The sequence below is a fragment of the Balaenoptera musculus genome, chromosome 1 (genome assembly GCF_009873245.2).
Source record: "Balaenoptera musculus isolate JJ_BM4_2016_0621 chromosome 1, mBalMus1.pri.v3, whole genome shotgun sequence".
Lineage (NCBI taxonomy): Eukaryota > Metazoa > Chordata > Mammalia > Artiodactyla > Balaenopteridae > Balaenoptera > Balaenoptera musculus.
The window spans coordinates 20881994-20909443 of NC_045785.1; the positions used below are offsets into that span (position 1 = coordinate 20881994).

At 44.5% G+C, this 27450-nt stretch overlaps 1 protein-coding gene across 4 annotated transcripts in view; it reads left to right on the top strand.

Moving 5' to 3' along the window:
• Positions 1-27450, top strand: part of ARID1A (AT-rich interaction domain 1A) — a 70420-nt gene that overhangs the window by 18624 nt on the left and 24346 nt on the right. For 3 of the 4 annotated variants that reach the window (XM_036844997.1, XM_036844990.1, XM_036845003.1), the window contains exons 2-4: positions 8118-8330; positions 9627-10079; positions 11091-11207. In XM_036844997.1, coding sequence (XP_036700892.1) covers positions 8118-8330; positions 9627-10079; positions 11091-11207 — 783 coding nt within the window. The other variant, XM_036845012.1, reaches the window with a different exon arrangement.

Genomic DNA, 27450 nt, shown 5'->3' on the forward strand with positions numbered 1-27450 from the left:
AGAGTCATTCTGTGCTGGAGATGGGAGGAGATTTGGAGGGAGGCCATGCAGCCCAAATGCTCCCAGACTGGACATGAGAATTGCCTGAGGAGATTCCTGGCCCCATCCCAGAGCTGCTGATTCAGAATCTAGAGGGCGGGATTCAAGTGTGTAGCTGAGGAGGTTAAGGTACAACCTGGTTAGTGCCTACCCCTCTCTCCCCAGCTGGTCAGAGAACTGGGGTTGAAACCGAGGCATTCTCTCAGTCTAGTGTACTCTTTTCACCGTGTTGTAATGCGGCCTTACTCTTGAGATTAAAAAGCTGTAAACAAGGGGATGTTTAATTTTATCAAGTGGCATTTCATTCTTGTTTAATCATTGTCTTGGGGCCTTACTGTTTTATATATTATATCCCTGGGTTTTAAGTAGTACCTGAAGAATTCTTTCTCAAGAAGGTATGTGTCTTTTTTAGAGGCTTTTGTAATTCATTGGAAATCGGGAAAAATTGGTTAGCTAAGTTTGGTCTTCCAAAAAAGTGATCATCATTTTTGGAAGAGCACTTTCTCTTTGAAAGGTGGCTAATGAAAGTGCTCTGGATGAGAAGAACTTTATCATTTGTTGGGGAATTTATTACTTTAGTGCTCTACTTGCTTTATTTGAAGAGCTCTTTCAGGACCCAACGAAGAAATAAAGAAATGCCAGCCACCTGGTTGTGGTTTTTCTGTCACGCCTCTTCTGGGCGGACAGCTGCAAGGTGGTTATTAGGGTTGGCTCTCATCATTTGTTTGAGTTTTGTGGACGATTCAGTGACTTTTCCCCCTTTGGTCTCTTTTTTCTACCCTTAGTGAGTTTTTTTCTGACTTTCTGGTCTGGAAGGATGGAGCACAGTAGCCTAAATATCTCTGAGCCAGGGAGAGAGCCAGGCATCTTGTCTTGTTCTCTATCACTTTAGAGACAGTGTGGGTTGGAAGGTCCTGAGTCTGTTGTCAGGTTGCAGCCCCTCCTAGGAGTTCAGTCAGCTTGATGCTTCAGGTAATGTCTTTGAAATGGGCTCTTACTTAAGGCTGCAAAGGGGAATGTGCCCTGATCTTCAAGAATCATTTCTGTAAACAGAATGGGGTAGATAGAACTTTTAATTGACTTTGGATTTTTTATTTATATTCAACTTGGACACTTAGGGAACGTTGAAAGAATTTTTTAAAAAACTCTTTCGGGTGGTAGTTGTAAACTAGTTGTTGGTAATTCCTCTCTCACCACAGGCGTATGACCAGTTTGTTGAGAACTGGAATGAACTAGAACTAAAATGAAAGAATTGTTTTCAGTCTCTTGTGAAGTAGAAAAATGGGGTGTTATTCTCAGGTTATGAATGATAAGAAACATAGGCTGAGTGGGTTGATCTCCTGGGTCAGGTGTTGGTACATCTGATGAGAGATTTTTATTTTCTTATCATTAGTATAGCTTCAGGAGATCGTTAGTGATGTCTCTGGTGAGGCCAAATAGGAAGTGAAGAATCTCTTATTATCCTGGGTCACATAAACAGTGGGCACATGACTGTTTAAATGCAAAACAAAATGAAGGGAAGGAGTCTCCTTATTTTAGGAGGCAGGGTCTGGGATAGAACTAAACGCAGGTTTCTGGGCAGTTTTTCCTTGATTGGGGTTGGGCCCCTAGACCAGTCTTCAAAGCCATGAAGTGTACTGGAGGAGTGAGAAAAAACAGGATGAGGATACAGATGTCTGTGTGGCTGGGGAGGGGGGCACTATGAGAATGATTTATGCTGGTCACCTCACATGTATCGGGGTGCAAAGGGTGGTTCTCTCTATGGAATCTACTCTGTCCTTCCTCAGACTGAGTGTGGGGCCACGTGGAGCTTGCAGGAAGCTGAGAGCACGTTGGTTGGGAAAGGCCTTAACTTTTGTATTTATCCCTCCCTGGAATGCTCCTCAATAGGGGAGCGTCCCATAGGGGAACTGGATCAACAGCTGCCGCCTGTCCCTGTAATCACAGGAAGCCAAGGCCGGGTGCCTTTGTATGGGAGCTCCACAGCCAGACAATAGTTTGTGCTGGCGGGGCCATGTGGCGAGTCACGTGACCTGGGGCTGTTTTCTGCTGGGGTCCTTACCCATCTGTTCTTTCGGCTCTTTCTGGGTTATCAGGCGCCAGTCCAAGTCCTCCCAGGCAGCCAGCTTCATGGCCAGAGATTACGAGCACTAACCTTCCTGGCAGGGGTGGTGTGGCTTCGCGTTTATGCAGATTAGCCATGTGTTTCTCACTTCAAGGCGTTCCACAGGAAAAGCCTTTTCCTGTGTTTGGCTCTCAGTGGGCGGTTCCCAGCTTACTGTACTGGGACTCTGCAAGCAGCAGGCGTGCACGAGAGGGATCACAGTACACTGGCCCCCTCCCATTCCACCTCCAGTGCTACGTCACCACAACACAACCGCTCGAGCTCTCATACTGTTGGTGTCATTCATTCGGTGCCAAGATTGCTTTAAAAAATTCCCTTGGCCCCAGTTCAAACAGGAGTACAGCTGGGATGTGTTAGATTTTAGGCAGTCTGCCCTCAATTTGAGATGAGTTATAAATAGCAGTGCCGACTTCCTTAACTACCGCTCTCTGAGGTAAAATGCAGGTTAATTACTGTGGGAATCAATTAGGTGGTTCTTTTGGTTAAAGAGCCAGGGTTGCTTTTTTTAATTGTTATTATTAAAAGTCATACAACAAATCTGGCCAGGAATAAATTGAAAGCGCAATGAGTAAGAAATAATATTCTAGGTTTCTACTGGCCTCAACTAGTTGGCATTTAGGGTGACAGGACAAGTGGTAGTCAAGACTTCTGCTTTCTGATGGACACATTTTTGGCAGCCCGGTCCATCTCTCTCCAGTCATGTTCTTGCTGGTCCTTGGGTACCAAATCTGGCTCCTTTGGTTTGCTACACGGTCACTTCCTTTCTGCATCTTTGGATTGGGACTGAAGCCTGGAACTTTCCTCAGTTGGACTTTTATTTCAAGAAAATTAAGAAGTTTCTCTTTCCTGGTGCCACTGCATGTGGTGTGGTGCGTTTTGGTGAACAGTATCTCTCATTTTGAGGTTGGAGTCCCTGGCCCCGCCTTCTCTGCTCTCTTCTCAATCAGTTGTGATCAGACGTTGGAGAATTTGAAGTCCAGTGTGTTATATCTCAGCAACCCCTTAGGTCGTTATGGCTTTCCTTGGTGCAATAAGAAGTTGTAAGGGATTCCCATTAGCCCTCTGATCTGGAGGGGCTTTTAATTCCATTTGCTTAGAGCAGGGAAACTCTGTGCAAGTGGTTAGTCTGTAAGCTGTTTGTTCTGAATATATTCAAAGGGACCAGCCTGCTAGGCATCCTTGCCTTTGATGCCTAGGGAAACTGCAACTTTTGATGCGTTTCATTTGGCAGGCAGTTTGTAACACGTCCAGTGATCTGGAAAGAGATAAGTGGTGAATAGAGATGGGGGTTTTCTTATGGCTCTTTTCCTCTTTTTTATTTTTATTTTTTATGAATGCAGGAGAGTATATAGCAGGGGGCCCGACTTCCCTGATCAAGGGGGCAGCATTTTCCTCTCAATTATGTGTCTTTGTGGCAGAGCCTTTGCTTTTGAAGTGTAATCACAGTAATCTACTCCTGTGGTTTCCCATTGAAGGGATTTCCTCTCTGTCTTTCCCAGAGTGGAATCTCTGGCTCTTTGGTGTTTCCCATCCTCTGCCTCTTCCTTGGTGCCTGCAGACTGCTGATACTGGTTTTTCTATCTTGTATGTAGTAGGGATTTTCCTGGTCTGAAATTGCTACTTTCCAAAAAAACTGATTAGTGAAGATTTAAGGCCCCTTCTCTGTTATGAAAGATTGGAAGATGACATTTCATCTATAACTGCAAATCACAAATCTTTCACAGTGGTTTTAAGTGTCAGAAGTGTGAGTTCAGTCCCTGCCTACCTCCCCTTCTGATATGAGCAGATGTTTAACTTTGACATGAGACCAGAGTAATCTGGTTGAACTGAATATATTTTAGTTGCTAAGCTGTGTATTCCGTTTATTATATAACCCTTTAGTGAAGGGAAGGGGTCAGAAATCTAATGTCCAGGAAAGGGAAATGTCTTAATTTCATTTTTTAGAATAAGAATTTTTTTAACTTGCGTTTATTTTTAGTCTGCAAGGAGTTTCTAAAGTTAATGGAAGAATCCTTGAACCCTTTAGTAGCTGTCCTCAATTGGGAGTGCAGGCATCCTGATGTGAGAGATGGGGCGGGGGTGGCTGGTAGGGGGGAGTAACTTGCCTTTAGCCTTTTGTTTTTAAGCAGTGTGTTTGTGGATGCCTTTGTGGTTTGATGACCTCTCTGGTTATAGGAGAGAGGCACTTAAGGATGGCGCTTAAGATTCTCCTCAGAGGTGTGCTCATTCTTCCTTGACTGTTCGTTCTACCCTCCCCTTTGCTTTTTCAGTTCAGTCCCCATTTTTTTCTACCCTCAAAGTCATAACCTGGTTTAGGGGTGTCCCTGGCCCTTTGGCTAGGTGGTTTAATCTAGGCTTTCTTCCCATAGTATCCCCTACCCACTTCTTAAAGTAGGGCAGCCTGGCACAGTGAAGTTCCTGAGCCCTAGTTCTGCACTTGGGGTCTTTGGGGGCACTTTGAAGATAAAATACCTGATCTCCGATTTCCGAGAACTTAGTCTCGAGAGATGCAGTCAGTTAGCTGGACAACTAAGTGCTAAACCTATGATTCTGACTGATTTTACAAATAGGACATTTAGAAGTGTGAAAGAACAGAATGTGCTAAAGAAGTGGGAAGTGGCTTCATGTTGAAGGGTTGGGTTTCTGCTGGTGGAAGCCATTGTGGACAGGAGGGCAGGGCAGGGTACTACTGCGTAGAGCTGGACATGTGGGAAGTCTGGCATGAGGCTGAAAAATGCGTAGAACCGGAGCACTGTGGCAGACTTTAGAGCCAGGCAGAAGCACTATTTATCATTATTGATAATAGCTACTATTCATTGGGCGTTTAAGTACCAGGCACTGTGTGAAGTGTGTTATGTGCGTTTTATGTTTTTTTTGTTTTTGTTTTTTGGCTGCGTTGGGTCTTTGATGGTGTGCGTGGGCTTTCTCTAGTTGCGGTGAGCGGGGGTTACTCTTCATCGCGGTGCGTGGGCTTCTCATTGTGGTGGCTTCTCTTGTTGCAGAGCACGGGCTCTAGGCGCGCGGGCTTCAGTAGTTGTGGCACACGGGCTCTAGAGCGCAGGCTCAGTAGTTGTGGTGCACGGGCTTAGTTGCTCCGCAGCAGGTGGGATCTTCCTGGACCAGGGCTCGAACCCGTGTCCCCTGCATTGGCAGGTGGATTCTTAACCACTGCGTCACCTGGGAAGCCCCAGTTATGTGCATTTTAGTTAAAGAATTGATGTGCTCAAGGTCAGACAGTTAGGATTTGAACCCAAGTCTATCGATTTATTACTTTCTTTGCTCTTTCTATTTGATACTGTACATGATGTAGTAGGTACGAAGTTTGGGGCTGTTGTTGAGCAGGGAGAGATGAAAATGATTTGTGAGTATTGCTCTAGAACTGTGCAATCCAATATAACCACCAGCTACATGTGGTTATTTGAATTTAATTAAAAGTAAATAAAAAGAATTCAGTTCCTCAGTCACACTAGCCATATTTCAAGTACTTAATAGTCACACAACACAGAAAATTTTATTGGGCAGTGTTTCTCTAGATCACTGGTTCTCAGCTAGTAATATACATTAGAACTAGGGAATTCCCTGGCGGTCCAGTGGTTAGGACTCGGCGCTTTCACTGCCGTGGCCTGGGTTCAATCCCTGGTTGGGGAACTAAGAACTAAGATCCCGCAAGCCATGCATTGCCACACACACACACACAAACAAATCATCCAAGGATCTTAAGGGGTTTAGGGGGAGGGAGCCCAAGCCTTTCTAGACCCACTAAATTGGAATCTCTAGGGAGAGGCCCGGGCATTTGTGAAGCTTCTCACATCTGGTCTGTAGCCGTGGTTAATAGCTGCTGCTCTAGAAGCTCCGTAGTAACCATGGTAATGACTGCCCCTTGTGTGTTGAGGAGATCTAGACTGACAGAGATACCCAGAGTGGGCTGGTCTCTGTTCAGCAAATGTAGTCTCTTCACCTGGGGGCCACATGGACAGCAGCTGCAGTCCAGGACAAGATGAGAATCTCCTTGTTATTTGCGGCATGATGTGGCCGTGTAAGCCCCTGAGTTTTTTGTAGGAGAGAATGGTGATGTTTTGGCTCCATTGCCAGGTGTATCTGGGGAAGACCACATGCTATTTATTACTCACTAGTTCGGTTGTTGAATTTGAACTTCCTAAACAGGCCCAAAAGAATCCACGTGACTCCAAAGTTATGATCGGGAATGTTATTGGAGCTTCTGATACAGAGGCAGGTCTGGGCAAAAATTGTTTAGTTATGATTGTTGGAAATAGCACTTTAATAATATTGACATGTAGTAGTGATTTGGGACACGGTTTTACTATGATTCTCGTAGTTTAGAAACTTGGAGGTTTCAGTGTTAACCTTTTAAGGTGAGATTTCAGCTGCAGCCTAAGAGAGAACTTCGTTTCTACTTTTTTTCTGTTAGTATTTAGAAGAATAGTCTCTGTGGCTTTTTATCTTATCCATTTTCCTCGTGACAGCTCGACTTCCTCATTATTATAAAACACTTAGGTAGTGTGCTGCAAAAAAAAAAAAAAAAAAAGTGTGTGTGTGTGTGTGTGTGTGTGTGTATATATATATATATATATACACACACACACATACAGAGAACCAATTGTTTGAGTGTCCCCCTCCCCTTATTTTGGAGGGGTTTGTGTTGTTGTTTTTTTAAGGTTAGAATAATTTATTAATTACAGAATGATAGAACCAGAAGGGACCCTAGGTGTAACCGAGGCCAGTGGTTCTTAAAGTATGGTGGTCCCTGGACCAGCAGCATCAACATCACCTGGGAACTGCTGTAAACGCATATCTTAGGCACCCCCCTCAACCTACAGAGTCATATTGTGGGGATGGGTCCCAGCAGTGTGCGTTTTAACAAGCCTTCCGGCTGATTCTGATGTATTCTGAAGTTTGAGAACCACTGAATTCCTTAATATCTACTCCCCATCCCCAATTTAAAATTCAGTTTTCAAGTTTTACGTGAGGTCCAGGCCTACTCGGCAACTTGGGTGTATCTATTTAAGTACTTAGAGATAACTCCCTCCTTCCCTTCTCACCACCAATAGATATAGGTAGGCATCTCTGGGAGGGGAAAGTGTGCTGGGCCTCTGTTCTACGTAGCTCCAATAAGATAAAATTATGTCAGAAAGTGAATGAGTTGACTGATCCTGTTGCACCACAAAGAGCTGGAAGTTATGTTTGTAGCCAAATACCTATGAGCTTTGAGGTTCCATTACTGGTACTTCTGTATCTTGTCTTTTAGAGAGACATAATCTCTACCCGCCTTACACCCTCAAGTTCTTGACTATTAAAGGAGGTGAACTTTTCAGTTGAGTTGTACAAGGCTCTAAATAAATTCAAGGTCACAATTCCCTCAACAACTGTAACTTAGCTATGATACCCAATTGGAAGAAAGCATAAATTTAAGTCCTCGTGCCATAGCACAACTGGGCTCTGGATGTGCAAGGAAATAAGTTTCCACTATTTAAAGAATAAAAACATCTAGATGCTTGTGTATTTGAATTCCCTACCACAGTATTAAAGCATCAGTTTTGGTGTTATTGAACAGGATCATGGCAGAGTATAGCAGCACCATCCCCTCCCAACTGAAGGGCCTTTGTTGTCATTTTTCTGTACCATAGAGTACGTGTATTCATTGCTCCACACCTGGCCCGTTCCTTGGATCTCAAGTAGTACCACACTTATAAAGTAGTATATAGCTTAGAAGATGCTTTCACAAACTGGTGGTGTTTCCATTTTACATATGACAAAATCAAGGTTGTGAGGAAGGTTAAATGACTTGCTCAAGGGTTACTAGGTCTGTACCATTACTTTATTTCATAGTAACTGTTTTCCTTTATGGCATACAGACCTGTATGCCAAGGTTTGTGTTCATATTGGCTAGAGGACATCAAAGCTTCAGGTTAATGAAATGCTCTTTATTTTGTAGCCATCCAGTCCAATGGATCAGATGGGCAAGATGAGACCTCAGCCATACGGCGGGACTAACCCATACTCGCAACAACAGGGACCTCCATCAGGACCGCAGCAAGGACATGGGTACCCAGGGCAGCCATATGGGTCCCAGACCCCGCAGCGGTACCCGATGACCATGCAGGGCCGAGCGCAGAGTACCATGGGCGGCCTCTCTTACGCACAGCAGGTAGATGTTGACTCCGATTACCTTAATCCTTGTTGCTGTCCAAGATGTGGTCTTCAGCTGTAGAATCAGAATGTGTCTTTGGTTTCCAAACCTCTTGAAAGGAACATAGGCCAACTGACTCAGTTAGTTTCACTGTGCTACGTACAAGGCCAAGGTTGTGGTCACCATCGCATGTATGCTTGAAGGAAAACTGCTCCCTGGCCACCTGCTATACGTATCTGTCTTCTTTGACCTGGCTGGCCTGCTTGTACCCACTGAATGGCGATCTCTGAAGGAAGTGGGAAGAAAGAAAAAGGCAGTGGCTGAGCACCAATCCACTGCTACCAAGAAAAACCACTCATACCATGTGCCCTGGGGAGAGAAGAGGCCCTTCATGTTCTCAAGGCCTTCAACATACAGCTGTCTGGTTTAAAGTGAATGTTTAGAAGGGACTGGGAGTAGCAGGAAAAGGGAAGATTGAGCAGTAAAGATGCTAACAGTGCTATTGCAGATGTTAAGATTTTACTCATCTCCTTTTATCTGACCATCCACACCATCATCTTTTTATGGCCATTTTTTGTTTTGACAGCATTTTCTACCATTTATATGTGAGTGATATTCATACTGAAAATGGTGAGGGATAGAATATAAGACGTAACTTTACTTCTAATACTTGAAAGCAAAGTATGCCCTTATATAAAATCACTTTTTTTTTTTCAATGAGAAAATGGAGGAGAGTTGGGAAGGATATTATTGGTCTTTTTTTCCCCCCTCCTTGCCAGATGTATCCCTGGTGCCTAGAGTAGTGCCTGGTACAAGTAAGCAAGTAGGCTGTCAGATACTTTTTGAATGAAGACTAAATGAAAAAGAGCACCAGGGTAGTTTAGTGATGGGCATACCACCTGGATTCTAAACCCTAGGTTTTCAGTCGGCTGAGCCAGCCTGCTCTTGACTCTTCGTTGGGACTGGGATACAGATTCCTAGCGCTTATAAAAACAGTCTAGGCCATGATAAAAAGAGTAGACTCATTGGTGAAAACAGCTGTTCTTGAACTCTTGTAAGTTGACCAGATTTTTATTAAATAGTGTAAATTTTCTGCGAATGAATGTAGTCCACTTCAGAACAAACCAACTAGGAACCCAGCCTGGCTGTCCTTCCTGGCTCAGTTTAACAGGGTTGGTAGAAAAACCCTGGGCCTTCTAACGGTGAGGCTTGGCTTGCTGGCTTTGTATACCCACCTTCAGGGCATGGCTTCTGACATAATCACCTTTCTTCATCCAGAAGGGTCAGTGCTAAAAGTATCCTTTCCTTTTACAGATTCCACCTTATGGACAGCCAGGCCCCAGCGGGTATGGTCAGCAGGGCCAGGCTCCGTATTACAACCAGCAAAGCCCTCACCCCCAGCAGCAGCAGCAGCCCTACTCCCAGCAGCCACCATCCCAGACCCCTCACGCCCAGCCTTCATATCAGCAGCAGCCTCAGTCTCAGCCACCGCAGCTCCAGTCCTCTCAGCCTCCGTATTCCCAGCAGCCATCCCAGCCCCCCCATCAGCAGTCCCCAACCCCGTACCCCACCCAGCAGTCCACCACCCAGCAGCACCCCCAGAGCCAGCCCCCCTACTCACAGCCGCAGGCACAGTCTCCTTACCAGCAGCCGCCACCTCAGCAGCCAGCATCCTCGACGCTTTCCCAGCAGGCTGCGTACCCTCAGCCCCAGCCTCAGCAGTCACAGCAAACTGCCTATTCTCAGCAGCGCTTCCCTCCACCACAGGTAAGATGCCTCTTCCTCATGCTCTTCCCTACGTGTGACCGCAGACTTTGGGGGTTGGTGGTGTCATGAGAACTTTGCCATACAGAATTGGTTCTCTGATTGTACTAATTAAGATATAACTGCATAAAAACCTGTAGCTCTCCATACTCATGAAATACGGCAATGGAAAGTTGCATAGGCAGAAAAGAAATAAAGATAACGGGACTGATTTTTTTTCTTTTTTTTTCTTTTTTTTTTAACTCAGAATTCAGAACTTGAGCATCCAAGTTAGTTTGGTCTTTTTTAAAACAGTCGCTTTGGGAGGCTGTACTGTACATTCATCCAACTGCCATTCCATTCTGCTATTGCTCAAAATATTTTGGAGCCCTTCATTTGAAATTGCTGTCAGAGCTGACATCACATTCTTTAGAATATTCTCAGTGGTAGCAAATCCTTTTATTTTTTTGAGAGTGGATTTGATTTTGGGAAATAGCTAAAATTCATTTGTAGCCATGTCTATGAGCAAGGTAGGTGATAAAGTCTAAAAATAACAATTTGGGCTTTATTCTTTAAGGAGCAAAAAAAGGAGAATGACTGAGTGATGACAGGTCCATTAAAGATTTTGTGCATTGGTGGCATTGTTGGAATAAATTTCTTTAAAGGAAGCAGTACTCATTTTAATGCAGAGGTCCTAGTGTGAGTGTTTTGTTGGTGTTTTTGAATCAGGTGGTCTCATTCCTTGTTAGATATAACTTGTAGTTAGCTAGACTTTAGCATTTATCCCCAAGTAACAGCTTTCTGTGGGTGGTGATAAATGGTCAAGAGTGCCATCAGAGTCTTATGTCCGCTGTTGACATTCTTAAGAGCCACAACTTGTTTTTTTCTGCCTTTGGATAATATTGTGTGTGATTGGGCAGTCTCTCACACCTAGCTTCCCCTGTTTGAGAGAGTCCCATAGGCCTTTCATCATGAAGCAAGCTTGCCTGGTTTATCAATACCAGGCTCTCACGGCTTTTGTTTTTCTTGTTTTAGGAGTTATCTCAAGATTCATTTGGGTCTCAGGCATCCTCAGCCCCCTCATTGACCTCCAGTAAGGGAGGGCAAGAAGATATGAACCTGAGTCTTCAGTCAAGACCTTCAAGCTTGCCTGTGAGTATTTCTGCCACCCTCTAAAAGATGATGGGGGGCAGAGAGAAAAGCAAAGAAAACCAGTTTCTGATTGGATGTTTTGGTGGTATTGAGCTAAATGAATGGCGAGCTATTCCTTGAATTCAGGCTCAAAATTCTGAATAGGAATTTATGGACTGACCTTATAGAATGTCTGTTTTGGTTGCCTGCCCAGGGAAGAATATGTGTGTGATCTCTGTTTAGAGATCTAAACACTGTTTTAAAGTTTTTTTGTTTGTTCATCTTACTTTTGAGGGCTTAATTTTTAGGTGTTTGTCTGAGCGGTAAGCTAGGAGGTAGGATCTGGGGTGCATTCAGCATGGATTGTCACATTGAGCATGGCGGAGTAAAAGCAAATTTTCTAGTTGTTTTGTGTGAATAGGTGCTTTTGTCCAGTAGAGTTTTTGGTGCCCAGATGCTTGATTAGTGTTTACAGAATGGACTGACAGTATCCTGAGAAAGATAGTGTGGTCTGCTGATTAAGAGCTTGGGCTCTAGAGTCAGAGTTCCTGGGTCTGCATTTTGACTCTGCCGCTAACTCTGGATCCTTGAGCAAGTCAGTTAACCTCTCCATGCCTTAGTTTTTGCATCTGTAAAATGAAACTCTTAAGTACCCACTTCATGGAGAGGTTAATATTAAATAAGTTAATATAAAGAGAGTACTGGTGCTTGTAGGTGCTCCATAAATGTCAGCTGTTATCATCATCATCTTAGAGGGACTATACTTGATACTCAAAGGCAGTTAACACCAACTATTTAATAGTAGGCTGGTTCTGGGAATATTTACCTTTGGTCTTAGCTCTGCCACTACACGTGGGCAAGTCACTTAGGCTGGGCACAGGAATAAAATGGGATGTTCTGAAATCTAGTAAGACTGCAGGTAGCAAACCCTTCATTACAAATCTGGCTTCAGTTTAGGAAATGGAAATTCAGCCACAGGTGCAAATAAGATTCTTTTGAAATTTTGATTCTACTTGGATTTGAAGCTTGTCTCTTCATTTATCCTGACCTTGGAGAAAATGGTTTTGGGATCTTTAAGGAATAGGTGGGAGGCAGGAACTCACTTCATCATGAAGCCTCCATGGCTTCCCCTGAAGATCTGTGAGCCATAACCTTGGTAGGGCAAGGTCTGTGGAGTCCCTCAGCACCTGTAATTCAGGCTTCCCAGGCCAGGATGAATAGCTATTGTCAGATGGGACTTCTGAGACTGTTGACTTTCTCAGCTGAGGAATTGGGGGAGGAAGTGTCTGAATAAGGCAATCACTCTTTGTTCCCTTCTCATTAATGTCTGTTGCAATCCTTTTCTGCATCCTGAACTTCACTGGAATGTGCTTTTTAACCTGATTCAGTCAGAACTGTGTAACCACTCCCTCATCATCTATGGTCTGTGGCTGAATCTGGGTGAGGTACTATTGTGGCAAGAATCCAGATCGGTGGATTTCTACCAGTGCTGTAAGTTGCTCCTCATCAAAAAGTTTCTGCTTGTTTCTAGTGACCTTTTGATTGAACTGTATTTGATAGTTTTCAGTCCTGAGAAACCTAGCATACAAACATGTAGTGTGTCTTTTAAGGGTTGAGAGCCTTAATACTGTTGAATCCAAGAGCTTGATTTGACCTTCCGAAGTGAAGACACTGATAGCCTCTTGGGCCCAGGAGAGGGTTGTTCCTGGGTTAGCCTATCACAAGGAGCATTCCCAGGTTCAGGCTTCTACTGTAGATTCATACAAATGGTTCATTTGCTTTGTAGTAGAAGCTCCGTGTGAGAGGTGAGCTGGCTGGGTTATTGGCATCTTGTTTGTTGAACTGCTTTTTATCCCTCTGCTACTTGGACAAAGAAACAAAAGGTGGTTTACTCTTCGAAAGTTTGGTTTGATGCCAGATTTGCCTAACCAGGCTGGGGAAATAGTCACATCTGAAGAAGGGAGAAGGCTGGATTCCCTGCAAGGGGCCCACTCCTTTCTTAAGCAAGTGTGTTAAGGGAGCCCTAAGTTCGCCAGTGAATCCCTCCACTCAGCACGTGTTTGTTTGACTCCAGAGCAGATGCTATGCTGACTGGAGGGCAGCCCCATCAGTGTTCCACATCCCTCTTTTCACTCATTCGCCTTTCCGGCTTAGCCCTAAAGTCATTACGATTGTGACCCTTGACTTAAAGGCTCAGTATGGTTTCTGATCCTGATTATTACAAAAATTAGATTTTGAGGAGTTTTTGCTCAGCTATTAATGCCAAACCATTTAGCTACTGTTATCCTGATTATGTTATCCCTCTGTTAAAACCTCTCAATTATTTTTCATTAATCTTAGAATAAAATCCAAAATCCTTATTATTACGAAGGCTATTCTCCGCCCCCCTCCCCGCCCCCCCTTTCTGGTTTAGTAGGTCTGGAGTGAGGTCTCAGAATTTGCATTTCTAACAAATTCTTGATGCTGCTAGACCAAGGATGGCACTTTGAGAACCTCTGCTTCATCCTTTTTTGCTGTCTGCCCTCTCTCAGTTTCTGTAAGGCCCCATGCCTTTTCTGCTTCCAGCCCCTTGCACACAATCTTCCCTTTGCCTAATACACTTTTCCTCCTAACTTTTCCCGTTCATATTTCAGACTACATCTTCAAGATAATTTCCTCAGAAAACTCCTTCCTAATCAAGCTTCAAAACTCAGCTTAAATAACTTCTATGATGCCTTCACTGACTAAAGACAGTTTTTAAAAAATTAATTAATTAATTAATTTGGTTGTGCTGGGTCTTAGTTGCGGCAGGCAGGCTCCTTCGTTGTGGCATGTGAACTCTTAGTTGCAGCATGCATGTGAGATCTAGTTCCCTGACCAGGGATCGAATCTGGGCCCCCTGCAATGGGAGCACGGAGTCTTAACCACTGTGCCACCAGCGAAGTCCCTAAAGGCAGTTTTTATTTTATTTTTTTAAAAGCCTGCAATATTTAAGATATATGAAAAGGTATAAAAAATAATTAGTTGCCTGAGTACCCATCTTTAGAAACCAAACCTTGCTGACACAGGTAAAAGCACCTTATATAGCCCAATGGGATCACTTCCCCACCCTTGTGCCCCGAGAAGCACTATCCTGTATCTGAGCGTTTTTTGCTCCATCTTGCTAGAGTATTTTGCTGATACTTCTACGTTGTTGGGTCTTTTCCACTAGACAGAAAGCTCCTGGAGGGTAGGCATTGTATTATTGACCTCTGTGCCCATAACACCTATCGCATTATACCCAAAACCAGTGGTTCTCTACCTTGGCTGCATGTTAGAATTACCTGGGAAGCAAATGATCTTTAAAACAAATGGCAAGGGTTCACAGAGTTCTGATTTGTTTGATATGGGGTGAGGCTTGGGCTTTGGTATGCTTAGAAGCTGTCCTGGGTGATTCTGATTTACAGCCCCTGTAGAGATCCACTAGTCCAAACTATGTCAGGTTCCTTTACTGTAATAGACCATCTTAGTGCCCATGCTTCTTGTCAGTGCTTATCTCAAGGGTAATTTCAATTACTTATTCCAAGCTTAGTGAGGGTAGACTTGCTTTGTCTTGCTCAGTGCCATCATAGTGCCTGGCATATAGTAGGTTCCAACTCATTGAACAAATAAACCTGAGCAGATTCATTGATCATCCAAAAAGTGTATGGCTGACAGGGGACAGCATGACCATATTGCCAGATTGTTGTTTTCACTGCTAGTGCAAGGCGGTTATCACAGACTGTTATGGGAATGCCCAAACTTCATTTTAGAGGATAGATTAATTTATTTGTGCTTCCTGACAGTGGCCTTAGGAAGAAGTGGGATTGGGGTTTGTCATTATCTTATAGCTACCACTTCACCTTATGTTAAGAAGGTTCTTGGGACTTCCCTGCTGGCGGTCCAGTGGTCAAGACTGTGTTTCCATTGCAGGGGGTACGGTTCAATCCCTGGTCAGGGGAAGTAAGATCCTGCATGCCACACGGTGCAGCCAAAAAAAAAGAAAGAAAGAAAGGAAGAAGGTTCTTGTAAGGGGTGGGTGAGCAAATCTCTAGGTGTTTCATTAAGTCTTCAGTTTTCTTTATTTTGGGTCAAAATCTGTAAGGGAGTCATCTGTAAATTGGTTTCTGACTTTTGATTATAGTCATTTTTGAGAATGACTCGGAGTTGCATCTTGAAAAGCTTCTATTTAAGTGATTCATTCAAGTGTATGTGGTTCCCTTGGAGTAATGACTGCTTCCCAAATTTTTCTTACTGCAGCGCATTTGTAAATTTACATGTTAGTCTTGAAAGTGTACCTGGGATAGAGTTTCCATTCAGTGGTGCAAAATGGATATAGGATTAAAAGCCTTGATGTGGTAGAGGTTAGCTATATCACTGCTTCTCAAACTTCAGCATGCATTAGGAATCATCTGGAGATCAATTAGAACAAGATTACTGACCTCTACCCAGAGAGATTCTGATTCAGTAGTTGTGGGGTAGGCCCCAAGAATTTGCATTTCTAAGAAGCTCTCAGGTGGTGCTGTAGTTCTAAAGACCATACTTGAATAACAATGAGCTTTGGTAGTCCTTTGAAAAGGGAAGAAAAAAATGGCTAGACTAGGAAGCCACAGTGGCAACTTGAATAATAGTGGTGACTTACACTGTCGTTTGACTCTTGATGATCTGGAGGGAAGACTGTGGGTTGAAAATGAAGGAAGAGAGACTTGGGAGAGACAGACTGCCTGCAGCTGTGCCCCCTGCAGTTTATTCCGAGGTTAGGGCAGCCCTTGCGTTGCCAGCACACCCTGGGAGCTCTCAGCTCTGTGGCACTCATTGCTGGATCCCTTGTATAAGTTGTTCACCAAATCCTAGTCTACCTCAGAAATGGCTTTTAAATCCCTTGTCCTTCCTCGTTGCCTTTCTTTCAGGCCCCCATTATCTCTCACCAGGTGTTTTGCTAGAGTCCTGACCTGTTTCTTTTCCTTCCAAGTCTGTCCTCAACATAATCACCAGAGTGATCATCTTAAAAAATCAACCTTGGCAAGTTACACTATTGTTTTAAAACCTCTGGGTACTTGTTGCCTATAGGTTTAAGCCCAAGTGTGACATACAAGTTCCTTTGTGATCTGGAGGATTGAGGATATTTTAAAAAGAAAACAGTAGGTAAGTTCCCTGTCTTACCTGTAAAACCTGGCACCCTGTTTGCTGTGGTTGTCATAGAGGAGGCAGAATAAGCATTAGACAAGGGTTGAACTTCGATGACCTCTGAGGTAACCTGAACTCTTAAGTTGGTGATTCTGAATATGACATGGTTGCAACCCTCAAGGATCCTCCTCTGTTTCATTAGTAAAATAGATGGAAGAATGTGTGCCTGAATGTTACAATGAGTGCTATCAGGGCTTGCTGAACTCAGTGATCCATTTATGTCTAAATAGTAGAGGGAAGACATCATGGCAGAAGTTCAGTTAGAATGAAGTAGGTATAGATGTATTGGGGTGGTTGGAAAGCAAAGTACAGCCTGAGCAGAGGCTAGGTGGGGGTGGGATGCAGTGTGGATAACACTTAGGGGGGCTGGTCAGGATCAGGCTTCCTGGGGTGGGGAGTAACAAACAGGATGGAAAGCTAGATCACAGGGGCTGGAGCCCTGGTAGGGTAAGTGAGCCATTTGGATCTGCTCTCATAGGCCTGCAGATATGTAATTAGGGCAATAACATGATGAAATTAATGTTTTACAAAAATGATCCATTGGTGTGTAGCATAGTTTGAAAAGGGGATAGTCTGCAAGCAAGGGGATAAGTTAAACCGTTGAAATAGTTCTGGTGTTCAGTGGAGTTCTACCCGTCTGTCTCATTTACATAACCACCTAGTCTTAGTTGTGAGATGCACGGGAAAGAATCTATAGAACTGAGAATAAGTGCATTCTACTGGCTGGAAAATTTAACAGTGTTGGTATACTGGGTTGGGGCGGGGGTGGGGGGATCTCATTGACAGAAATAGAAAGGTTAATGGGAAAACTCATTTTTGAGGAGAAGTTAAGTTCCATATAGTGAGATATCGAAAAACAAATGCTTAGTTACTAGTTGGAGATAGGAGACTGAAACTTGGGTAAGAGCTGAGTCTGGATAGAACTTGAGAGTTGTCTGCATAGTGGTTAATAGTTAAACCATGGAATGAAGTTAAACCATGGAATAGTTAAACCTCCCAGACCATGCAGCATGGAGAGAGGAGCCAGATGGAGCCCTGGACAATGCCTGCGGTCACTGAGTAGAAGCGCCCAACACGTAGCTGGAGAGATTGGAGGGGGACCAGGATTGTGTCATATTTCCATATTTCTGGAAGCCAAGGAAGGGACAAAGATGGTGTGCATCTAAAGTATTTTCAAGGAATATAAAGTTAGATTTGTCATGAAGCAGGTTATTGGGATCCTTCTGAGGTAGGGAGAAGACCTGATTTCTGAGGGCTGGAGGGAAGGAAATGAGCAAGGGGAAGGTGTAAGGGTGGCGAGCACTCTTGAAAGGCATGGAAGGAGGAGGCAGCTGAATCGGCCTGAATTCCTCAGCTTCATCTCAAGACCCACATGTGTATAAAGCAGATAGGTATAGAATGGTGAAGTTGCTGGCAGAACATGAGGAAGGTATAAACAGGCACGTCTTCCAGGAGTTGCGAGAGAAGGGAATCAGGGACACTGGGTTAGCTTAAAAGGGACACTATATCCTTGACTGAAAAAGTCTTGGAGGCTGCCATTGAAGATCTCAACCATATTTGTTTGCTCTGGTTAGATAGGAGTGGAAGTTGTTGATGCCAGGAGTGAGGTGAACAGGAGTAGGATTTTTAATGTCTGTTAAATTATCTAAAGATATTGTTGTATCGCTTGGATTTCCAAGCCCTTCTTTAGATTTCTACTTAACAACGAAGTAGCTATTAGCACTCATGCTTTACTACTGTGATGTTCTCAAATCTTGAGAGCTTGGGTTATAGTGATCTGGAAAGAGGAATGGGAGGGAACTCTTGTAGAATCTGAATCTTAGAGGGCAGGAGTGAAGCCAGGAAAGGATCTACAGCCAAAACGAATCTTCCTGGTAGGGCAGGAATTGAAATGTATTAAGTTGAATAATCACTTCTATTTTACGTAAGAAGAAACTAAGCCTCGGAATTGGGATTTGAATCCAGCTTTCTCTGATATTTTAGATGAAATATTTCCTTTAGCATCCCACCCAGCAGAGGAAAGGCATGGACAATCTGATTCTCTCTTAATGTTTAGCCAAAAGCCTCAACGCTTTGTCATTTAACATTTACTAGATTTGTCCTAAAAGAAGAGTATAAATGGATTTCCATTTCCCTTTTTTGCCCAGACCTGCCTGTGATGGAGGCATAGATGAATTGTGAACTGAAGGCACAAGGAGGAGTGGGGGAGGGAAGATGGCCAAATCTATAGGTCAGGCCTGCTGGAGGAACTAACCAACTAGGGAATCACCTCAAACAGTGAAAAGTTGACAAAGGTGGTTCTTCGGTTTCCTTGTGTTGTATGGGAGCCTGTTCTGTGCCTTTTAAAATTTTTTTTAAATCTATTTTTTAAAAATATTTATTTATTTTTTTTGGCTGCGTTGGGTCTTCGTTGCTATGCACGGGCTTTCTCTAGTTGCGGCCAGCGGGGGCTACTCTTCGTTGTGGTGCATGGGCTTCTCATTGCGGTGGCTTCTCTTGTTGCGGAGCACGGGCTCTAGGCACGTGGGCTTCAGTAGTTGAGGCACGCAGGCTCAGTAGTTGTGGTTCACGGGCTCTAGAGCGCAGGCTCAGTAGTTGTGGTTCATGGGCTTAGTTGCTCCTCGGCATGTGGGATCTTCCCGGAACAGGGATAGAACCCGTGTCCCCTGCATTGGCAGGTGGATTCTTAACCACTGCGCCACCAGGGAAGTCCCTGTGCCTTTTTATAAAAACAGTGTCCTGATTAATGCTAAAACTTTAATCAGTTAGATCCTTGGTACTGGGGAAAATGTGGTCCATTATCTAGCAGCACAGATATCACCTGGGAGCTTGCAAGAACTGCAGATTCTTGGGCCCCACACTAGCTTTATTGAATCCAACACTGTTAACAGGATCTCCAGGTGATTCATGTGTCTTATGGTTCTGAAGCAAGGAGGAGTTAGGCCCTGAAAGCTGAGAGTAATATTTTCAAATAAAATATCATGCCAGAGACTTTGGAATACAATAAATTTTACCGTGTCTAGTAAACCAGTTGTTTTGTGGGTGCTCTGGGGCCCTGACTCCCTGTGCCTACAGTCCAGACCCTATTATGGGGCGGGCCATCTGCAGCTCCCAGCATACCTCTGCAACCTCATCTCTGGCCACTCGGGTGTGCCTTAAGCTCCTCACAAGCCGTGGTCCTTCCTGCCATTGTCCTTTTGCTTAAGGTGTGTGTGTGATCTCTGCTTCCCACCCCCCCGCCCCACTTTTTTTTTTAATGCCCAGCAAACTCCTACTTTGGCTTCAAAACATAGCTGTGAAATACCTTCTCTGGGACTTCTTCCCATTTTCTTCATGTTGGCGTAGCATTATGCTGGTACTTCTGCTTGAGCACTCAGGCCTGTGTCTAATACCTGTGTTAGGCAAATACTTAGTAAACCTTTGTTGACTAGCCCCTAGGTTCTTGCTACCTACCTGATCTTGGGCACCAGCTTTTTGTTGTCTAGGTTTATTGGTGAGGGGCGGGGGAGGTGACAGAAATTCTCTAAAGGCTTAAAAAACTGGAATGTTTGAAGGATTTTAATTTTACACTGTTAGTGTTTCCTTTCGTCACATTTCATGGTAAAAGGAGGCAGGACCAACGGTTTTTGCCTAGGTTTTCGATGGCTTATTTTTAAAGGGATAACAGAAAATGTCACTAGCAATTTTGGTACCCAGAGAAGCTGGGCCATTCTGAGGTTGGTGACCTGTTTTCTTTAAATCTGACTGTGTATCTATGCTTGCTCCCCTTGAACTGTAATCCAGGTGCTCTTAGAAAGTCTCAGAAAGGAAATCCCCACCCCCTCTCACATATCTGCCCAGACTGCTCAGAGCAGCTTGTACCCTGTGCAAGTAGCTGTCCCTTCTCTAGAACGCCGGTTCTCTGGCAGGACTAGCCAATCTGCTTCTCCATCTTAGTCACGCTGCTTTGGCCCTGATACTGCCTGGCGCCTGCTGGAGCCTGTGCTGCTTGCAGCAGATTACTGTATGCTTGTTCCTGGGCCCGTTTCCTGTTTCTATTCTAGTTGCTGGTGGCTCAGCTCTGCTTCCTGCCTGTGTGTCTCACACAGATTCCTCTCGCTGGAACCTTTTGTTTTCTTCGGAACAACTTCATTCTGAAAACTAACTGAGCCTTATGTCTAGTGTGATGGCTCCTGGGCTCAGTTAACGTTACTGAGGACTGGTGGGAAGTACCCCATTCCCACCAAGCATGTCACTTGGATTTGACCTTGTTTTTCAGTTTGTCCCCAGTCCTGCTATAGGAAGCTGGTGGTTCGTTACTTCAACCAGAAATTGGTATAAGAAGATAAACTGGGATCTTGTAGGCCAAATGTGTCTTCACTCATTAGCAGTGCAGGGCTGTCAGGACTGTTGTGCCCTGGTTCTTTACCACCTGGAGTATGTAAACATATTTCCTGCTGCTGAGGAAGACAGTTGGTACCCTTTCTAGCCCAAGCCCAGAGAATACTTATTTGGGCTTGGGCAGGTAATGCTATCCTCAGCAGAGTAAAAGCTTACAGAGAACATAGGGATGGAAAGGAAAGCATGTGCTGACTCAACCTTCCTACTTATGTGAGCAGTTCAACACCCCTCAGAGCTTAGAGTGGGAGGGAGAAAGTACAGGAGGGTTGTAAAAAGGAAAGAAGTGAAGGAGGTTGTCTTGGGCAAATGTATTTTAAAGTTCTAGGCTTCCCCATCTTGCCCATTTTTCCCCAGAAGACTCTGACTCAGGGAATATGCTTTGTGAATAATTCTCTTCTTTCTCCTTCACAACTACTCTCTTGGGATCATCTGACAGTACTGTGTCAGATAGAGTGGTTTCTACACCGAACCTAGGCCATGCTAAACCCTAGGTATGTTTAATAGAGAAGGATTTAATATAGGGAATTGGACTTAAAAATTGTTAGGAGGATTGAGGGGAGTATGCTCTAGGCTCGTCCTCCAGGAATCGGGATCTAGACCTAGATTTGACCCACCAAGGGAACTCCTGCTTGTGAGTCACTATCAGACTGAGTGCTCTAAATCTGCTATCTAGGGGTCAGTAAGCTGGAATCAAGAAGCAGCAGCTGCTGCTACCAGAACCAGCACCCAGTTAACTGGAAGATGACACCAAAATACTCCTGTAGAAACAAGTGAAGGAGATAGAAGTATGATCACTGCCATACTTTGATCTAATCTTGAGTCTGATTCTAATTAGCAGAACCTGAATTATAGCCAAAACCCATCTGCAGGGATTCTGGGAAATGTAGTTTTTAGCTTTTTAACCTCTGTAATTAGGAAAAGAGTAGAATGAAGTTAGCATGAGCTACTCCACAGCATATTCACCACACTAACACAAACACCACCATCCCCCCTCACCCCACTCTTTACATATATGAGGAATCCAAGACCCAGAAAGGTTAAAGGACTTGCCCAATGTCATTCAGTAAATGAGAACGTGGGCTTCCCTAATAGTGAAAGCCCATTGCTTTTACTACTAGGACAAACTTCTATAAAGGGTGAGTAAAAAGCTCCTTTAAGGGAAGGAAGAGTGCCATATTCAGAAAACAGACTTTGGGGACTTCCCTGGTGGCACAGTGGTTAAGAATCCGCCTGCCAATGCAGGGGACACGGGTTCGAGCCCTGGTCCGGGAAGATCCCACACGCCACGGAGCAACTAAGCCCGTGCGCCACAGCTACTGACCCTGTGCTCTAGAGCCCATGAGCCACAACTACTGAGCCCACGTGCCGCAGCTACTGCAGCCCACGTGCCTAGAGCCTGTGCTCCGCAACAAAGAGAAGCCACCGCAATGAGAAGCCCGCACACTGCAACAAAGAGTATACCCCGCTCGCCGCAACTAGAGAAAGCCCGCGGACAGCAACGAAGACCCAACGCAGCCAAAAAATAAATAAATAAATAAATAAATAACTTAATTAATTAAAGAAAAAAAACAAAACAGACTTTGTCTTCCATATTCTCTTCTCTTTGGGGAAAGGGAAGGAGGAGGTATGGAGAGATGTGGGGTTGAGACTTCTAGGCAAAGGTAGTGATACTGTACCTTCTGGATTTGGGTCTCCTCCATAGGAAGATGTAGGAAGCATTTACTCTGGAAGGAAGAAACCTCAAAAGCTAGAATTTCTTGAAATTCCTGAGTCAACATATGGATGAACTCAGTTGCCTAGGTGACAGTAGCTTTCCTCCATCTATCTCCCCTTCTCCTTCTCTCTTGTTAGTGCTTTTATAACCTGCAGAGCTGTCTGGGAGACTACCTTGGTGAAGTACATGCCCTGGTTCTACCATTGTCCTGCTCCAAGAAGACCAACCAAAATCCAAAAGCTAGCCCCTAGATTTGGGATTGCCCAGCTGTTTCTTGTCTTTCCGGGGAAGGTGGGTGAGGGGTAGCTTGGGCTTTTTGAACAAAGTCCTCCCAGAAATGCTATACTTACAGAAACCACTAGGGCCCCCCTGCACCAGAGTGAGAATCTTGGTCCAGAGAGGAGGGCCCATGGGTGTGAACTATGTTAACATACTTGGTAAATCAAGCATGGAATCAGCTCTGTTGTCTTTTTCTCATATTTCTAAGATATTTGGTGTTCTACCTGAAAGTTGTGATGAAACTGGTATGTGATCTAGTGCTGTCCCTTTGGGGGCCAGTGCTTGATCTCTTGCTCCATCTACTTCCGTGGCCAGAACCTATTTCTCCTCCCCACCTGGTGTCAGCATGGAATTGGCTGGTATTGTGATATCATCTCTGATTGCCGTGAGGCGGAGCTCATCTCCAAGCTGTTAGCTTGCTTCCCATTGACCTTTCCCAAGGGAGCTAAGAAGCCATGCCTTGTTGAAGGTGGGAACTAGAGGTTGAAGGTTCAGACTGAGAGCAAATCTGTCCCTTAAGGCCAGCTGTGTTGTGGGAGGAATATTGACTGTTGTTTACTGAGATGAGTGAAGGTAATTTCCTGATATTTGAGGGAAGGTAGGAGAGAAACCAAGTTCCAAATAAATTCACTGCATCTGTATTCAGAAGAACTGTCATCAAGAATATTCGTTTTTTTCCCTCCTCGTCTTTTGCTTTTAGGACTTGACTATGTCTTTCCCTGTGTACAGAGTTGTTGTTGTTTTTGTTGTTTTTTTTTGTTTTAAAGGCCTTCAGGGCTGTCTTTTCTGGTTTAGGAGTCTATCCATTTCCCACTCTCAGATTTGTTTGTCCCACCCCCTCCCCCCAAATCTTTGGATTTTATCTAGACCCATAGGCCATGGTAGGGAAGACCACTGGCAAATATAAATTTAGGGCTTTAAATATCAAACCAAGGAGGCCATCCAGCCCCCTAGACCTTGATCTACGCTGTGTTCAGCACAGTGCCAACTTTACCTTCCCTACTTGTGCACATTATGTCCTCCTTGCTTTCTGGTTGCTGTATTTCTGAGGAGCAGCCAAATGAGGTGAAGCCTAAGGCAGTACCCCTCCCCCTTACACTTCTCAGATCTAGAATTCTGCCATCTTTTCTGTGTTCCTTTCCTCTCCCCCTTTTCCTATTCTCCTTACTCAAGTTCTAGGATCCAAGCTGATGATCATGATGGAACATGGTCTGTGTGATTGGCCTTCCTGACAGGGAATGCAAGCTTGGAGAAAGTAGGGGGTTCTTAACTTCTTTGCCTTCTCTAGCTTTACAGTACTCATTTCCTGCTGGGATTAGAATAGCCCTATTCCATAAATATGCACTGATCTTGACTGCTCTAACTCAGGCCCAGCTCTGACCTAGTTTCATTTTTTTTCAGATTTGAGTCTTAGCAGCTAGTGACCCTTACAACACTCTGTACACTTTTGGCCAAGAGGTGGTTTCTGGCTAAATGAGACATTCTCTAATGAGAAATGCCTAAGTGAGAAACCTTGGCAGGGGAAGGGTATGTGTCAGAAGGCTGGTCAGGTAGGTAACATGGGTATTATACAGACCTGGTGGGGTCTGTGACAAACTAGAAAGCAAGGTTTCAATCGATCAGCGCCTCTGGGAGTTCTAGGATCTATTCTTTTCACAAGTTGGGAATCTGGATTTTTTTATGTAAAACATCTGAATTATTAGAAAGGTCTCTATGGGGATGCTGGGCAATGGATTAAAAGGTTCTCTGAGGCTTGTGGGTCTGCCCCTGCAGCTTCTTGTGGATTGCCCATGTAGCTTTGGTTCCCTTGAGCTGGTGCTTACAATTTTTCTGGGTTTAGGGGCCAGCTGTGGGAAACACCATCTATCTGTTGCCAACTCTTATTGTGTTTTTGGTGTTTGTTTTATTGGCTTGGGGAGGGGGAAGTGCAAGGGAGATGTTGAGCAGAAGCACTCAATGTGATTAAACCTCTAGCCGAGCCGATCTGTGGGAGCAGAATATCGACCCCTGGAAAATCAATGGCTGCTGCAGTGGCCGAGCTGCTGTTTGAAGGGGCGCCCACTGCAGGAATGCCGGCAGCCCAGCACTCTTTCTTCTCCCTGCTTTTTACCTCAGCAGCGCCCTCAGCCTCCACCCAAAGGGTCAGACCTACCTCAAGAGATTTTGCTGAGGTGGATTAGAACAGCAGGTTCTTGTTTTTTGTAATTAGATTGAAATTTCTCCAGTGACACAGAGCCCCGCCTCCCGACAGCCTCCTTGCCAGACGCTCCTTCCCTGCACTGCAGTTCTATCAAGAGCTCTTATCAAGTGGCTGAGGCCCTTTCAGGATTGCACTTCTCAGTTCTAGGCAGGAGAGTCAGTTCCCTTGATGACAAAACCCAAGAGTCCCTCCTTCATTGTGGAGGTCTAGAGTGGAGGTGTGCAGGGTTAGGGTGGGGGAATGACTATTAAAGGAAAGAGACTAATAGAGATTGGGTCTAAAGAGGATGCTTTTGAGTAATATTTATCAAGCATTTATAGTCTTTTGTGTGCCTAGCATTTTTCTGGTCACTAACAACATAGGAGAATATAGCTCCTCGGGCTAATGAGGAAAAAGGCAGATTCAGCACAGTACCATCAGTCCTGAACATTGGGTCTAGAGGATCTTGAAGGGACTCTGGGCTCTGCCTGCGGAGCGAGGGTGAGGGGTCAGGGTAGTTATACTGTGATTGTGGAGGCTTTGCCCCCACAAAGCTGTTCTCATCTTTGAAGATCCCAAGGCAGAAAACAATTTTAATCTATAGTTGCTACACCTATAGTGCAACTTCAAGCAACTGTTCTTCCCACCCATTTCTCTTTGATAGCTGGGAAATGGGCTACGCTGTTGTGTTAGAGGAGAGTTCTGTTGCCCCATTGTTGGAGCACGGCTGTGGGCAGGGGGTTGAAGCTTGCTTGGCTCATGCCCCCGGAAAGGAGTAGTTCGGGAGTTGGGGCTCCTAAACAAGACCCAGTTGTTCTGCAGTTTGCAACGGTGGCTGCAGGGCTGGGTGAGGAAGAAAGTGTGAAATTATCCGAGATGAGGCCGCCTAGAGGCTAGGAGTGTTTTGACTTCTCTCTCTGGGCCACACCCTTATGCTTGGTAATAGGATTAGGGCACAGGAATACCAGCAAAGATCAGACACCTACTTTCATGGGACTTAACTTCCTGCTTATCTCCCTAGATTCTAAGTCACTCTCTCCTCCCTCCTCACCCCTGTACATTAAGTATCCTTCTAAGGACCCAGAGGTGAGGAAAAGTACTATACCCTTTAGTATAGAAAAAGTAGGTTTAGATTAAGTGAGTTATAGGTGACAGGGCTGACTTGAAATAACCATGAAAGAAAGTTTAGAAAGGAAGAGTGATTTATAAGGAAGAGTGGCTAGGAAAGAGAGGAACACATAGCATTGTAGACTTGTAGAGTTGGATTATCTAGTTTTATTCTTTCCTTCTGCAGAAGAACTAAGTGATGCCTAGTGAGGTTAGCCTCTTAGAGTCATGTAGCTAATCACCTGCTGTGTCTGGGGACAGACTGTTGCCTCACCTTGTTTGGAGCATGGAGCCTCGCCTTTGATAGTGGCAAACTTCCACCTTATGGTGGAAAGAGTGCAGGCTTTGGAATCAAAAATATGGGTTTAGACCCAGTTCTTCTGTTTAATAGCTTTCTCTCCTTGGATAAGTCATTTAACTTCTGAGCCTCTTTCTGCTTTGTTAAAATGGGGATGATACCTACTTCAGAAGATGGTGAGAATGAAATGTGAGACAGCCACGTACCTTAGGGTTGAACACATGATAGTCACGTATTCGTGTCAGTTCTGAGTCCCTTAAAGAGGGAGACACGAAGGGACTTGCTTTATTCCTCTTTCCAACATCCTTTGAATTTGGAGATTTGGTCTCCCAGAGCTTTCTTTATGAAATTTGATGCGTATGTGTAGGGGATTTCGTCTTGCAAGTGGGCCCCTGAAAAGCATTCTAGAGACAAGAAGAGTCTGACCTTTCTCTACTGTGCATTTCCCACCAGGCAGCCAGAAGGTACCAAGAAGAAATGATTCATCATCGCCAAAATAAAAGCTTGTAGAAAAAGAGAAGTGGGAGTTTGGTGAGGGGTTTTTGGGAACTTGGGGTGGGGGGTTAAGAAATACGAGTTCTCTGAGCCTCTCCCAGAGCAGTTTCTTCTCTCCCACACGGTGAGTGTAGTCCAGGCAGGAGATGGCGCTTGGTCCGAAGCTGCAAGGATAGTTGCCAGCCTCTGTGTCTTTTCTTTCCCCTTCCTTACCACCTGCTTAAATCCTGACTTGGAAGTAAGAGGCAGCCTCTTCTGTGTGTTGATTCGTTCTTGGCATTTCCGCCAGCACCGCTAGCCTGCTCTCAAGGGAGGGATGGCATTTGGTCTCTTGGACTAAGACCACGTATTAGAACAACAGAGCAGCAGTCCTGTAACTCTGGAGTCCCTTCTAGCCTGGGTGGGTCAGATCGCCCATCTTTCCATTTAGCAAAGACTGAGGAGAAGAAAGAGAGAATTATTGTACTGAATATTTTTTGTGAGTGTTTGATAGAGGTAGCCTCTTCCTCCCCTGACCCTTGACAAATATGTTGCTTAAAGAAGGCTTTATGAAAAAATCAGCTCTCCCCAAAATTTATTTGCCTTAAGTAGTTCTGAAGTAATTAAGTTTGTCTTTTTCCTTGAAGTT